General features: G+C 37.3%; 1 protein-coding gene across 5 annotated transcripts in view; it reads left to right on the top strand.

The window, feature by feature from the left end:
- Positions 1 to 15,277, top strand: part of PDE4D (phosphodiesterase 4D) — a 1,055,987-nt gene that overhangs the window by 517,873 nt on the left and 522,837 nt on the right. The window contains exon 1 of one of the 5 annotated variants that reach the window (XM_076008349.1): positions 1,656 to 5,244. The exons of the other annotated variants lie outside the window; for them this stretch is intronic. Coding sequence (XP_075864464.1) covers positions 5,099 to 5,244 — 146 coding nt within the window. The 5' untranslated portion in view covers positions 1,656 to 5,098. Of the gene's footprint in view, positions 1 to 1,655; positions 5,245 to 15,277 lie in introns of those variants that run through there. 5 annotated transcript variants of the gene reach the window in all.

The following is a 15,277-nucleotide window of genomic DNA, read 5'->3' as shown; positions in this document are numbered from 1 at the left end:
CTATTGATTATGACAGAATGTGATGGTGACAGAAAGATATAACTTAACATTTGAAATTACTCTCTAAAAATGAAACTCAGAGAAAATTAATGAAGCAAGTCATCACACCCTCAATATGATAGGTACGAGTGACTAAAGAGTTTAGGATACTCCCAAATGCAGAAACTAGGGTGTGACTTTATTATGCTATGATTGTATTAGCATAAATGTACAACTTATTCATTATGCTTACTGTGAGGGAAGCTTGTAAAGGATGGAGCCTTGAAACTGATAATGTAAGGGTAAGAATTTGCCTAGAAAGTGTTAGTTCTGTATTCTCACTGTTACATTTTTGTAAATATATATTTTTTTAAAGGACCAGACTCCCTTTTTCAAACCAAACTGAGATAAAACTGGTAAAAGCAGACTGGGCTCTCTGGTTGGAACCTGGCTTCCCCTTACCCCTCAGTTGGCCCTAGGTGGCTTTGCAAAACCACAGGGCTCCCAGGAATTTAGTTTGAAAGCTTTCACTCTTATAAGCATAACATCCTAGCTGTGAGAGCAAAAAGCTTCATTGACAAAGGACATGGGGATACTGGATAGTTAATATTTCTTGCTCTGGTTCTGCTTGCACTAAAAAATCTTTTTTTATAGTGGTACAAAAGCAGAATTTTATTTTGATTGTCAGGATTTTAATTTCATACTAAGGATTTCATGACTTGAATTTGATTTTATGACTTGACAAACTTCTTGTACTAAATTTTGTTAGCACTTTCATTTTTAATACTTTACCAACTACCTTTTATATTTTATTTTTTATTAACAATCTTTTATTTTGGTTTGCTCTGAATTTGTAATTTATCAGTTAATTGATGCTCTGTTTTGTTTTCTTTTCTTTCATTACATCAGTTTTTATAAGGGTGGATAATGTAAGTCCATCCCTGAAAAACCAATGTCCTTGCTGTGGGAATAAAATTTTAAAACCACAAAAAAACAAAACAAAAAAAACCAAAACAAAATAAAACAAAACAAACCAGCCTTTGTGCTGGTAGAGCTGAGGTTACACGATAGCTATAGGGACCTCACCAAGATTGTGCCAATCTGTGGTGCCCTACTAAGAGTTAGCACCCCTAGTCTTTTATGGTTACTTTGGTATTTCTTAGAAGTTCCATGAAAGAATGGTTATCTTTTAGTAGAACAAAACAGGTTAGTATTTCTCTAGTCCATCAATATTATACATTTCTGAGAACTTGTTTTTAAATTACAAACCTATTAGTTCTGCCAGACTATTATTTCTTGAAGGTCATACATTTATGAAGTATTAAGTTTTGTGAAGTATCAGTTTGTAAATTAGTGGTTATAACTCTTAAGACCCCATTTCTAATATAAGTGGAATAAAAATGCTGGAAATGAGATATTTCTATTCTCTAAGCAAGTCCATTCTTTTATATTGTTGCCTTGAGTCTGTAAAAGTACTCAATTTAGGATTCTTTATTAGTTTGTAGTCTTGAACTGTGAAATAAATTGCATTTTTTCTTTGTTATCCTTCAAGCAGAAATTTGGATTTTCTACTATTTATCATAGCTTCTCAATTGTGTTTCCTTTTGTTTTAATTTGTTATTTTTTATTCTAGACTATTACCTGTATCAAAATAAAAATCCAAGAAAAGTTAACTTTAAAAATATTCAATTAAAATCTTTTTAGTTTAAATATATTTTAATTTTAAACCTCCTTTTGTGATCTCATGACTAAATTATTTGCATTTCTATTTGTAAAGTGCTTTGCTTATGTCATTGCCCCCAAATGGAAACTAGCTAACAAGTATTACATGTTGTACCGTGTAGTAGTTGAGAAATATTCAGAGCTATTCTTGCTATCATATCTCCTATAGGAAACACTTTGATATATAAACAAAGTAAAATAGAATGGACTGAAAAAAAATAAAGAAATGCCAGATAAATGATGTTCATTACAAGGAAAAATATATTTCCACATCATTTCTTAAAAATCTTTACATTTGCTACTTCTCATGGAGGCCTACTCTGCTAGTATAAGGCCTAAATGTTGGTTTTGGAATAATTAAATTAGTATCTGTCATCATCATCAGCAGCAGCAGCATCAAAGAGCACTAACCAGAGTCAAATAATCTGAATTCTCTTCCAGATCTACTACAAATATGATGTGTGATGATGATCAAATAAAATCCTTGTAGAGATCCATCTTCAAAATGGGCATAACAAATGTCTTACTCTTGTCAGCATTATTCTGTGATGCTAAAATAATACATGTAAAAATAATTTTAGAAAGCATAACACTAATGCAAGGTGTTATTATTACTATTACAGAGGTGCTAGAATACAGTGGTAATGTGTACAGTCCCAGGAGACAGACTTCCTTGATTCAGATGGTGACTCTTTACTAGATATTTGACCTCCAGTAAGTTCCTTAACATCTGAGTGCCTTGATTTCCTCATCCATAGAACAGGACTAAAAACAGTCCTCACCTAATAATATTATGAGGATTAAATGAGCTAATAATGCAGAGCTCTTAGAATAGGGCCTGGGACATTGTGAGTTTTCCTAGCTCTTAAATAATAATATTTAAATATCTAATATAATATCAAATTTTTAATTACTCTATGATGCTTGATTCAAAGCCTTCAAAGCTTGTTTAAAACAATTTAGGCTAAAGTTTTCTGGGTCACATCACAAATGACCTTATGGTAGAGATTTAGACCCTTTAGCAAAAAGAGGTCATGAGGACACTGCCTAGGATACAGGAAATCCCAACAAATATTCTCAAGTTCCTTTTATGCTGTGCTGCCATCTTTCTGAGCCTACAAGTTCAGAAAGGAATCACTTTAAAGGAATCACTCAATTCTTCTTTCTCCCAGGAATGCTTCTATTAGGATATCATTTAATCAAAATGAAAATCCCCCCAAATTATGGCAGTTTTCAAGACTAACTACATTCCTTTATACCTGGTTTTGAATTTATGGGAAATGCCCCTCCCCCCATCACTGGCTAATGTTTTTTGCAATGGCAGGACCTCACTGGGGAAATCCTAACTGAAGATAATAGCCTGATATGTTAAGTGTTGCCAGTATTCCATTTAATATTAAGCAATTACATAACAGGCTTTTAAAATACCTAAGTTAAAAGTGATACATTAATATTGAGTACACTTCTACTGTAAAGTCTATTCTTCAACTGGTTTCAAACAAACACCATTTAAGTGCCAACCTACTATTAGAAGAGTTTACTATAATATTTTATTCTTGCTCCAAAATGGCATCAACAGTGATGGGGTGCTTTCAGGGGATTACTGAACAGAATTTTTACAACAAAGGGGCAAGCTTGAGGAAATGCAAAAATGGGCGTTGCAATGTTTTATCTCAGCACTCCTCATATCTACACACCCCCTAGTCAAACAAGCAGCTTTATGGCATGTGCAATTGCAATTGAAGTGTAACTGACTTCTGCAGAACTGGCTTCCATAGGATTTCCTGTCCAAAAAAATTACCCTGTGGTCATCTGTAGCTAACTGGTTACAAATCATTGAGTAAGCAAAGCTTCCCCACCCCAATATTTTTGTTGTTTTTTCTTTAAAGGAGTCGAATCAACCGAACCCTATCACTTGCAGATGAGCTCTGGACTTCTTTTATTCCCTTTCTTTTCATTGGGTAAGAAGGAAAACAAAACAAAAAGCAAAATCTTCTGTCTGTCATATCTATTTGTTCAAGGTGTCATTTCCCTATGAGGTTATTTACAGGTTTCTCGCTGTTTAGCTTTTCTTGCGTAGTAATTACTTGCTGAAAGAAATCTGCCCTTTCAGGGCGAGCTTTGCCTTTTAACCCCTTTTGCTCAGCCTTCTTTGGAGGCTAGCACGGAGTGCGCGGCTCTGCAGTGTCTGGGAACCCACCTAGAGGGCCCCCTTGACGCCAGCACATCCCCTGTCAGGCAGCAGTGTCTGCAGCCTAGCCGGGCTGCTGCAGAGTTAATGTACAGTACCAAGGAGGCTGCAAGTGTCCTGAGCTGCTCAGAGCTGGGGCGGCACAGCCCAGGGCAGACAAGGCGGCCGCGACGATTCCAAAGGTTGTGCTGGAAATTCGGCGCTGGGGGACTCCAGCAGGAGCCTGTTGCCATTGTGTTTTAAAAGCATGCAAGGTCTGTATAGCTTGGGCATGAGAATCTTTCAGAAGATATCAGAGCATCAGAGTAAATGACACCTATTGGGGAACTGAATTTGGGGTGAGTGAAACAAAAGAGAGAGAGAGAAAAGAGAAAAGAAAGACAGCGGGGGAAGAAATTCTTAGACAACGTCTGACTTGCAGCTGTGAAATTCCTTTTCTTTCCAAGGCAAAATATGAAAAGCCCGCACATGGTTTTGATAATAACAAATTAGAGGGGATTCTGCAGTGGAAGAATCAATAGCTTAGTCATTTTACTTAAAGAGAGCAGGCAGACTTATTATGGGGATAGGCAGCAGAAATGAATTTCATCACGACAGCACCTTCTGAAGTCATGATGGTAGCTAATGATAATCCTGTCCTGCAAAGCAGAAATTACTCGTTGCCTTCCTACTTTTGCAGTCGAAGCCAGCAACTCTGAGATTTGGGGGAAGAAGTTGGCTTTGGTTATACATGGTTTCTAGCCCCTCTGCTCAGGTCTTTGTCCGACACGTCTCAGACGGTAGCACTGCGTTAAAGTGAATATGTGCCTAAGAAAGAAGAAAAAGCAACATTCATTTCTAAAGGACAGCATGGCAAAGCAACCTGAAGTTTTCCACTTCCCTTCTAATACTTCTTTAACAAGGATAACAAGAAACTGTCTTTTGACTCCTCTTTTCCCACATTCCAGAGTCCTTCCTGCGAAGATGCATTAATTTACACTCAAGGCAGTTAGATTTTACCAGGACAATATTTGCCACCATTTAGGATTAGCGGTTGAACTGGTTATTTTAGTGTGTTGACTAACTAGTGGAACCTAAATGGATGGACCCATACCTGCAGTGCTCTGTGATGTTTCTTTCTTCAAATCTTGGAAGGGCTTTTGTTGTTGCTATTTGTTTTTTGGGGGGAATTTTTTTGGAATTTAATACTTGTTGCAATAATTGCCCATGATAGCTGCTCAAAGCAAGAGTTGGAATTCATCTGTGAAAACCACTACATGTAACATAGGAGACAAGGAAAATATTAATGACAGAAGATCTGCGAACATGATGCACGTGAATAATTTCCCCTTTAGAAGGCATTCCTGGATATGGTGAGTAATCAATACCCCTTTAGTTTGTAAAACTCAGAATTATAAAATTCCATGACAGGGACTGGATGAGGATTTGTCTTGAACAGGAATACTCGTATCAAGTGAGAATGAAAAGTAAAAGGTATAAAACCAAATGTCTGAGAAAGTAATGGTTATGCAATGAAAAATTACTTGTTAATATAAAGCATCTTAAAATAAGAAGTCAGGTATGAGGACATAAGGACATTTACAATTGCTCACATTTCATGGAAGAAAAAGAAAAAAACAACTTTGAGAATAGCAACTATTTAACTCACAAATAAAAGAAAAAGGGAGGTTTGGGCTTTGTTTTTTGTTTTTGCTGTTTTGTTTTCTTTTATTTAAAAAATTCCCTGGGGAAGGGCATACATGAAATTTCTGACATCTAATACAATTTACCTGAATTTCCAAAAGAAGGTTAAGGGAAAGTTAGAATGTTGACTCAATTTTGAAGTAATTCTAAGATGTGTTGGTGCCTCACATTTAAGAATATTTTAGCTATTCAAGAAATATTTCTACCATAATGAACCAATGGAAGTCTAATAGAATTCTAACATGAGTCATAAAGTGCTCAGGCTCTCATAGAACTTGTTTAATGTCTTGATTTTTGGTCATGTATTAAGGTTAACTGCAATATATTAAGGTCCCTGGACATGTGATATCATTTCTTATTGGAGTTTATGACTAAAGGTATATAGGAACTGATTGCTGAGGGTATTATAAGAGCAAAGGTCATTATTTTAAAATTGCTTGTTTTTACCATGCCATACCATACCATACCCATACCTGGGTCCTCTGGATTCAGTGTCTCATAGCAGAAACTTTGTGAATGCATTATAAAGGCACATGTTAAGGCTTTGTGTCTACAAACATGGGTTGTTTTGGGTAGTGCAATGTGTCTGATTTTGAAAGTATATTTTCCAGGTAAATATTTTGACTGTACTCAGGATAAGTAATAGGCATCCAAATACAGGTTTCTGAGGGCTTTCCAACTGCTTTTTATAACAATGTCTCAAATAAAAGCTTCCTGAGAGCTTAAGGCACCACCCAAAGCACCTGCTGGTTTGTTATAGATGTTTCGGTTTTCAGTTAAAAATCCATTGCAGAAAAGGGTAGGAGACATCTTCTGTCACTCAAGGCAGGTGCTTATTTTCTGTCAACACCGGTTACATCCAGAGTCAATGCTGTGGCGTATCTTCTTTCTCTCTGACCAGAGCCACCGTCCCCAGCCTCTAATGTGCTTGGGAGAGAGTCTGGGTGACGTGCCTGCAAACCTCAGTGGCCCACTTCCAACTGCATCACCAGAGTTTCCAACTCAGTGGGAGTCTTTGTGCCATCGCCTTGCTTGTCCTGGTGGTGAGGGTCGGGCATCAGCAATAAGGTCCTTGTCATCTCTGTAGACAATTCACATCAATAGTCTTTAATCCTGAAATTAAAAGATCCTAGAAACAGCTTCAGGCACATAGTAGGCACTTGTCAATTTGTTTTCCTTCTATTCTTTATGCCTTTCTTTATGGTTAATTTTATACCTCTTAAGATTTATTTAGAGGGGAAAAAATGCCATTCCCATAAAGTGTACCTTGCTATAAAGCAACAGTTTTTGTTCTACGTAAGTCCTGTTGTTTGAGTCCATTTGTTTGTGTTGCAATAGGTAGGATGCATGTTCTCTTTGTCTAACATTATAACCATGTTTTATTTTATTGCATTACCCTCACCTCTAATTTTGACTAGAAAGAAATGAGCTATTCAACTCTGTAGTTTTGGAAAGAATGCAAATTTGCTTATTCATCCTCCTCCAGATCTGTAATACATATGTTTGAAAGCTGTGTAGAGAAGTTTGGAGTCCTGGTGATTTTCTTTTGTGCTTGGAGCTTGCTAACCCTTCATCCATTTCAATGCATGGTATGCCAATTTGTTGTTGGGGCCACACTAAGCCAATGTGGAGTGAGGGTGCTCTGTGTGTCTATTCTTCCCTGGGCACCTTAGAAGGATTTATTAATATGACGTTGGTTTTGAAGGAAGAAGGTGGTGGTTTTTTCCAGGTGACCTAATTAATGCTGTGCTTGGTTCTTAACTTCCCCAATTGTTGTTGCCTCTTATTTATAACCTTACCTTTTTCACTACTGCAGTCAGAGATTCTAAGTGTTTGTTGACAGAGAGCCTTCTTTCCCTTTGTCCTACTGTAAGATCCCCTATTGGATCAGATTTCATACTCATGAATTATTGTGCTAAGAAGAGAAGATTTGCCAAGTTGTTCTCCATCTCATCTTTAAAGACTCCCCGTTTCCTCATTCTCACATACAGGTCTTTTTCTTCACAAAGGGGGTAGATCAGAAGTTGGCAACAGACCAATGCCAGAGAATAATAAACATTTTAAAGGAGATGTGTGCTTTGGTTTCATGAGTCCTAGCTCATTTCTAGGAAGGCTCTTACCCCTTTGGAGAGGCAGGACATGGGATGCACTGGTTTCTTTCTCTTCTGCGTTTTGAAAAGCAAGAATGAGAGAAAATTGAGACACAGGAGGTCTAGCGTAGTCTTCAAAAGTTTATCAGATGTAGTGATAGAAACAGAAGCCTATGCACAGAGTTCCCACTTGGACTCTCATACTCCTGCCCTAGAGCTGGTGTGTTGATAATTGAGCAACAGCATTAAAGAAATCACTATTTGTTGGTTACAGGTTAAAGTTAATAAGAGGTCCTATTACCTGGCTTAATAGAACACTACCCCTTGAGTGCTGAAAGAGTGGTTTGAAGAATGTGTCTTTCTTGTTTGAAGCTACAAGAAAGAAATATTTGCAGGAGGATTTTATTGCGAAAGCCTCTTTCCATTACACTTTTCAGCCTTTTTACTGCCAAGCCAAATAAAGATAAGGTTTGCCTCACTGGGTAAATAAGTACTATATAGCTTTTCTTATTTTTTATTCTGACTAGTTATGAGAATAGAAAGGTAGGTTGGCAATTCAGGAAAGAATCTTACATGGTGGAAAGAAAGGAAATGCAGATCAGCTTTCTAGGAATTTAAATTTCATCTAACAGCAATTAAGGGGACTCTTTGGAAGCTTTCTGACTTGGAATCACATGCAAGGGTCTAACATGAATGACTTTACATAGTGTGACTAACATATATTCGCAGTTTGGGGCCTTACTTAAAAGCCATATAACAACTCTACATAATCTGATTTGTAAAAATGCTATAATTTCATGCTAGAAACATGGCTGTGTTGAATTTAGGAGGGCATTTTATTTGCATACCTTTGCATCCTTTTTATGATGGACTCAAATGGCTCTGAGAAAGGAGAGTGGAAGACAGAAGCTAAAGGGCCCTGCTAGGGAGGCTATATAGTGCTGCCATTGAGGGCCCCTCCAAGGAAGCCAGGGGAAGATTTGGGACTAGTGATTATAGATACTGATTACTTATTTATTTATTTGGTGCTTACAATTTAATTTTTTAAAGATCAGATGCTAAATGCTTTTATCAAACTGTCTGTGATGTTGAGAGGTGACGCCAATCAGATGGCAAAGTGTGGTGATTATGGCACCTTGACTTAAAATTGAGGCTTCTTGGCCAGGCGCGGTGGCTCACGCCTGTAATCCTAGCACTCTGGGAGGCCGAGGTGGGCGGATTGCTCGAGGTCAGGAGTTCGAAACCAGCCTGAGCAAGAGCGAGACCCCGTCTCTACTATAAATAGGAAGAAATTAATTGGCCAAGTAATACATACAGAAAAAATTAGCCGGGCATGGTGGCACATGCCTGTAGTCCCAGCTACTCGGGAGGCTGAGGCAGGAGGATTGCTTGAGCCCAGGAGTTTGAGGTTGCTGTGAGCTAGGCTGACGCCATGGCACTCACTCTAGCCAGGGCAACAGAGTGAGACTCTGTCTCAAAAAAAAAAAAAAAAAAAAAAAATTGAGGCTTCTTGTTTCTTTTTCTAGGTCCCCACATTCTTCTGTAGATTTTCTCTTTCCTACCAGTTCCTATGAGATTTAGTCTAGCAAATCACAGTTCAGCTGTTACTCTGTAGACCAAGGGTTCAACTCCTAAACTAACTCATTTTGTTTTGTTCTATTTGATCTAAATCCTTTATGAAATGAGGCAAGATATAAATCAATATAGCAATAATACAATATTTAGATATCCATTCATTATGTGTGTATATGTGTATATGTTTAAAACAATTAATCTAATGAATAAATATTCAGAGAAAGGCAAGATGGCCTGCTTCTTTATTGAAGGGATAATCCTTTCTATCAAGACTTTTAGAGTCTCATCTTTAAAAATTTTTTTTCTTCATACATTGAAACTACAAAAACTCAGTCTAGAAGTACATTTTCCAGAGTTTGTGTTGTGACCAGTATAATAACTTCACTTATTTTATTAGGATTTGAGTGGGTGAGAGAAATTGAGTTTGATGACTATATGTGCATTGAAGGACAGAATGTATTAAGTCTCATGTAAGATAATGGAACTCTGTTCATTTTAGTCAACCTAACATTCTTCCAGTGCCTGCTTGTCTTCTAATGAAATTGCAGGACATAGCTGACCTTGCTTTACTACCATCTCTTCTTCTGGATGACAAAACTACCCAGAAATTCTAAAATACAAATACCAGACTCCCAGCTTGATTCTGAATCCTGGTAACGGTCAAACACAACTTATTTGTAAACATTAAGACCAATAAAATTTAGATAGAGCTCATACTTATACAACTCCTTTTGTTCCCCCTTTTCTACTCTGAAGGAAACAAATCCCTTTTGTTCACCAATCCCTGGGGCTCAACAGTAAAGTCAGTTATTGTTTAAGGCAGAAGTTCAGGTTTAGATTATTTATATATATATATATATATATATAAATATATATATATATATACACACATACATACACACACACACACATGCATACGCATAACTCTAATTCTGGTGTTAATGTTTTGTGTGACCTTGTGAAAGCTCTTTGAGCTTTTCACCACTGTTGAAAATGATTACAGCAGATATTTACCCACTTCCTGTTAAAAAGTAGGCTATTAAAGAAAATCTCATAGCACATTAGTAACAATAACTTATTAGAATGTTAACAATGGCATGCTAAAATCTCTTGAGTAAATCTGCTTTTAAACAGGTAGCAAATATGATTATTGTATACTTCATAGAAGAGATCAATACTGTCAAACCCTCCTGTGTGTGTTGAATATTTTCACAAAAATTACATCATTTAATGGTCATAGTAACTGTGTGAAGTGGATCTAATTTGAATCCCTGTTTGCAGATGAGGAAAGTAATGCCCACCCAAGTTAGATAACTTGTTCCAAGTCACATATCTGTTACTGAGAGAAACTGACCCACTCAAAACCAGGTCTGGCCTGATTTTAAAGCCCAGTGTCTTTTGAATCCACTTTATTGTTCTTGTGGCAGATGCCTTAGCGCCTGACCCAGGGAATTTCTGGAAAAATAGATTAGCAGTGAACCAGAGAAAATAAGCAGATCCTCCCTGTTGTTTAGCAAGTTGGGTAAATACATAGGATGCCTACTGAATGTGAATGGTTTTTCCTTGAAACTCTTCCTGTTCATGTTAGAGCCACGACCTATACTTAGGCTGTGTCAGCAACTCTCTCTGTGTTTTCTCAGAATGAAAAGTTTTACAAGGAATTTGTGACAAACTCTGTTCCCAGGGCCACTCTGGCCAGTAGGGCCCTTTCTGTGAATTAGTAAAAGATATTTCTCTAGGCAGATATATTAGGAAAGGTGCCACACTTTGGACAGAGGAAGTAGAAATGCAAACTGCGGTGCTTGGTGAATGGACAGAGCGTCCACGGAAGGCAAAAGGCACCCTTTCTCTGGGCACACACAGCTCCATTCACCATCTCTACAGGGCGTGGTCGGGCCACATGCAAACTGCTCAGCCCTGGCCCTGCTTTGATATAGGCTCCACTTCGACTTTGTAAAAGTCAGATGAAATGTTTTTGAGAGTGCTTTACCTATAGTAAAAGATCGTATAAGTTTTGGGTTTTGTTGCTATTGTTATTACATTATTCAAAATGTTTAACTTATTTTAGGTCTTTAAAATTTACTTTGTGCACATGTAAAGCATATTAACATTATCTGAAATCAGAGCTAAATGCCAAAGAAGTATTTTAATCATAAAATAGCCTAACATCTGAATTGCTGAAAAATGGGATACTTAGTTAATTGTATTGGAACAAGTCCCCAGCAAGCAGGGACTCTGGGTCATATCCCCAAACAGGGCCTGCATCTCCTCCTGCTGGACATTCCCCCACCCCGTACCACGCTCCTTGCAGGAGACAGGACAGGCCCTCATTGATCTCAGGAGCCTCAGGGCCTTCCCTTAGTGGCCATGTGTAGTTCTGCCTATACATCCCTGCTGCTGCTCACACTGAGCCTGGCACCTTCTCCCTTGGGGACGCCAGGCACTAGCCTGCCCCACATTTGATCTTAATGTTCCTTCAGGAAGCATCACTGAGTAAAGAGGGTGCCAACCCCCAAAAGAAACTGAAGATATATATTCTGCCTAATGGGACAGATGGCCATGCTGTAATGCTCCTTTTGTCCCCAGGAACATACCAATATATTTACACATAGGAGATGGCCAAATGAGTCCTGTGTTGGAGGTACTCATAGACTAGTGAGGACAATAGCTACCAAAACAAATAATTACAGTAAAGTAGGGAGCATATTAATACAGTTGTACACAAAGTGTCATGGGAGTCCAAAGAAGCAACTGAACTGTCTTGATCCAAATACCTTGCAGAAGTCTAGAAATGAGAGACTAAAAATATTTTCAATGGATTTGAGAATTAGTAGTTACTGCTAATACTGTGGAGAGTTATTTAAGGGAGTTTAAAGGGGTAAGTTATATTTCAAGGGTTATAAAAGCAGAGAGAAGTAGGGCAAACTACTTCTTTAACCATTTTGGATAAGAAAGCCAGAAGGAGGAGAGAAGGGAGGGGAGGACAGGGGAAAGTAAGAGTGAGGAAAACCCAGTAGCTAATGAAGAACACTAGATACTTTTAAGAGTGGGGAGCATGTCCCAAAGGAAGTACCTGATACAGAGCTGGGAAACTAGTGGAGGAACAGGACTTCCTGTGAGATAGAACAGAGGATGCAGGTAATATAGAGATTAGGTAGATGGAAGGAGAACCTGGGGGAGTTTTGGGTTTTCCTCTAGGAAGTAGAATTCAAGATCACATCTCAGAAGGAGGACCATAGAACGAGCAGGTAGAGGAGTTTAGTAAGGTTCTAGAACAGCTATGATGGGGAATTGCAAAGGCTACTGAAGAGGGAAGTACAAGAGGGTCAAGGAAGTTGGAAAAAGGTCAGTGATGCCAAAAGAATATATTCAGTCAATAAATGATGTTTTACTCTACTTTAAAATTAAAGTCATTAAAGTGTTTTACTCTACTTTAAAATTATGTCAGGGAAAGGGGTAGAGATGTGACAGAAATGTTATAGTTCTTAATTACTAAATTAGGAAATATTTTATAATTAGGATTTCTTCTATTGATTGTGCTTTTGGGGATTCCAGGGAATACAGAGTTGATTTTATTGTTGTTGTTTTTTATTTGGCAGTGATAGAAACCATTTTATGAACATATTAATTAGAATGCAGTTCCAGTACATGACCTGATTTTAGAAATGTGAGATTTCCTATGCTTCCTTGAAATAACTCTTGGGTGGCAAACAGAAGCTCTAAGATGTTTGCTTTGAATTTTATCTTCAAATGAATGAAAATCACAGTGGGAAGGAAAGGCAAAATGATTCAGCTTTGCTCCTTTTTTAATAGGAACCTTTCTGTGGTTTATGTTAGAATGTCACAAATCCCTATATAGGTAACCTGCTTTTACAAAAATTTCTTCAAAACCCTTGTGAAGTTTACTTGAAAGTGTCACCAGTCTCTGGGAAACCTACTGAAAATAACAAAGCATAATATGACTTTAATCAGAACTGATATAACCTTGTTTAAATATTTATAAATTTAAGTTCTCTTTTATGTTTCCATGATAAATAGGGGAAATGACAAATATAAGGTGTTAATCAAAGGGATATTATTAAATAGCCTTATTATTTTATAGGTCATAAGAATAGACCCTAGAGGGTACCATGACTTTAGCCAATATTATGAACTCCTTTTCATCTCTCTGTCCATCTCAACAGAGCTTCCTCTTTGATATTCTTGGCATTCAGTGCTCACCATTACTTTATAAAGGGCTCTCTTTGTGGGAATTCTGATGTGGCTCTAAAACCCTAAATGGGGTGGGTATTAAGCAGTCCTAGTCACTTATAAGGGAACTTCATTCTTCCTCTCCCTTGAGTTTCCATGTTTTCCTTTTCTAGATCTGAAAATGAGGTGGTTGACAAAATAATCACTATAGTGCTATAAGTCTATGGTCCTATATCTGATATAATTAATTTACTCTTTTCTGTCTTGTTTAGGCCTCACTGTCCTTTGATTAAAGGTAATACACAGAAACAATACACACTGATCAACAAACTACTCTAGGACTGAGCTCTAATGCTTTTCTGAAATATTTGGCCCCTCCTATAGGAAATGCTTGGCCTCTCAGCCTTAGGTATTTTGCTTAATTCCTTTTCCACAAAACATGACTTTAAAGTAGCAGCTTTCTTCATTGGTAAGAAAGGAACTTTATGCCCATTAATGTTGTTATCCACAGTACTTGAGAAAACATATCTTGCATACAATTTGTACATTCATCGTGTCTTCCCAACTTTTCCCTTGATTAAAGTCTCAGGCCCTTCCTTTCTCATCTAGCCCCCATCTAGTCTAAAGAAATAATGTTATACAAAGTTCTCAATATCAGGACCCTTGTTGTTGGGTTGCTCAGTAAATTTTAAACAAATAATTAGTACAATAATGGAGAGGCCTTTGCTGTTCTAGAGAAGAAAGGAAAGGTAGCAAGCTGGTAGTGGGCAAATTGAGAAACTGTAGCAGTGGAAGAGACCACTTACAACATATACTAAGGCATATTTGTTGAAAAATTCCAGTTTTTAGAAAATAATCCATGTAAGATTTGATTTTTGAGAGAGGTTGAAGGCTAAGCTGCCTCAGGATATCACCATTTAACAAAGTGACCATACCCTATGAGGTCTACATTGCACAGCCTTTTGCTTCAAGGAACTTTCTGTGACCAAACTAGTCTTTGAGACTTTGTAGTAATAAATTATATTCTGTTCTATTCATGGAAGTAGCCACCTTGACTACTTTGTTTTACTTTATAGTCTAGTACCAGCACAGTGTTGCACTTAATAAGATACCTTATAATTTTTTCTTATTAAACATGTGCACATAGAATCATAATATTCATCAGGTGTTGGGCAGGTAGGGGAAGTGGGGATGGATGTATACACACCTAGTGGACACGGTGCGCACCCTCTGGGGGATAGGCATACTTGAAGCTCTGACTCAGGTGGGGCAAGGGCAATATATGTAACCTAAACATTTGTACCCCAGTAATATGCTAAAATAAGAAAAAATTTTAAAAAGGAAAAAAAACCCCATGTACACAGAAAAAATAGTAACAAAAATTATATGGCTAGGGAATAATTTAATTAAATAACCTTTCACATTTTTCAAATAATGTTATTGTATCATGTTTTGAGATGAGGTAGGGGCTTATGGTATAAAAATGATATTTAATAAAGATAATAATAATAGCTATCACATTTGAGAGGTTATTAATGCCAGGTATAGACTAACCTTTTTATAGACATTATCTCATTTAATCCTCCCCAAAATCCATGACTTCTAACAAGTCTCCTAACAAGATAAGAAAAGTGCAACCTTGTTATCTTGGGTATCTAAACTCTCTGTGATTCAGTTACCCCACTTGTAAAATAGGGGCAATAAATAGTCCTTAGTTCATAGGGTTGTTGTGAAGATTAAATGAGAAAACCAGTCAAATGCTTAGAAGGGCACCTTTCACTCAACAAATGGTAGCTATTGTTATTGTACAGATTAGGAAACTAGGCTGTGAATGGTTAACCAGGTT

The sequence above is a fragment of the Microcebus murinus genome, chromosome 11 (genome assembly GCF_040939455.1).
Source record: "Microcebus murinus isolate Inina chromosome 11, M.murinus_Inina_mat1.0, whole genome shotgun sequence".
Classification (NCBI taxonomy): Eukaryota; Metazoa; Chordata; class Mammalia; order Primates; family Cheirogaleidae; genus Microcebus; species Microcebus murinus.
The sequence above is the reverse complement of the archived record's forward strand: the minus strand, read 5'-3'. Positions and strand labels throughout refer to the sequence as shown.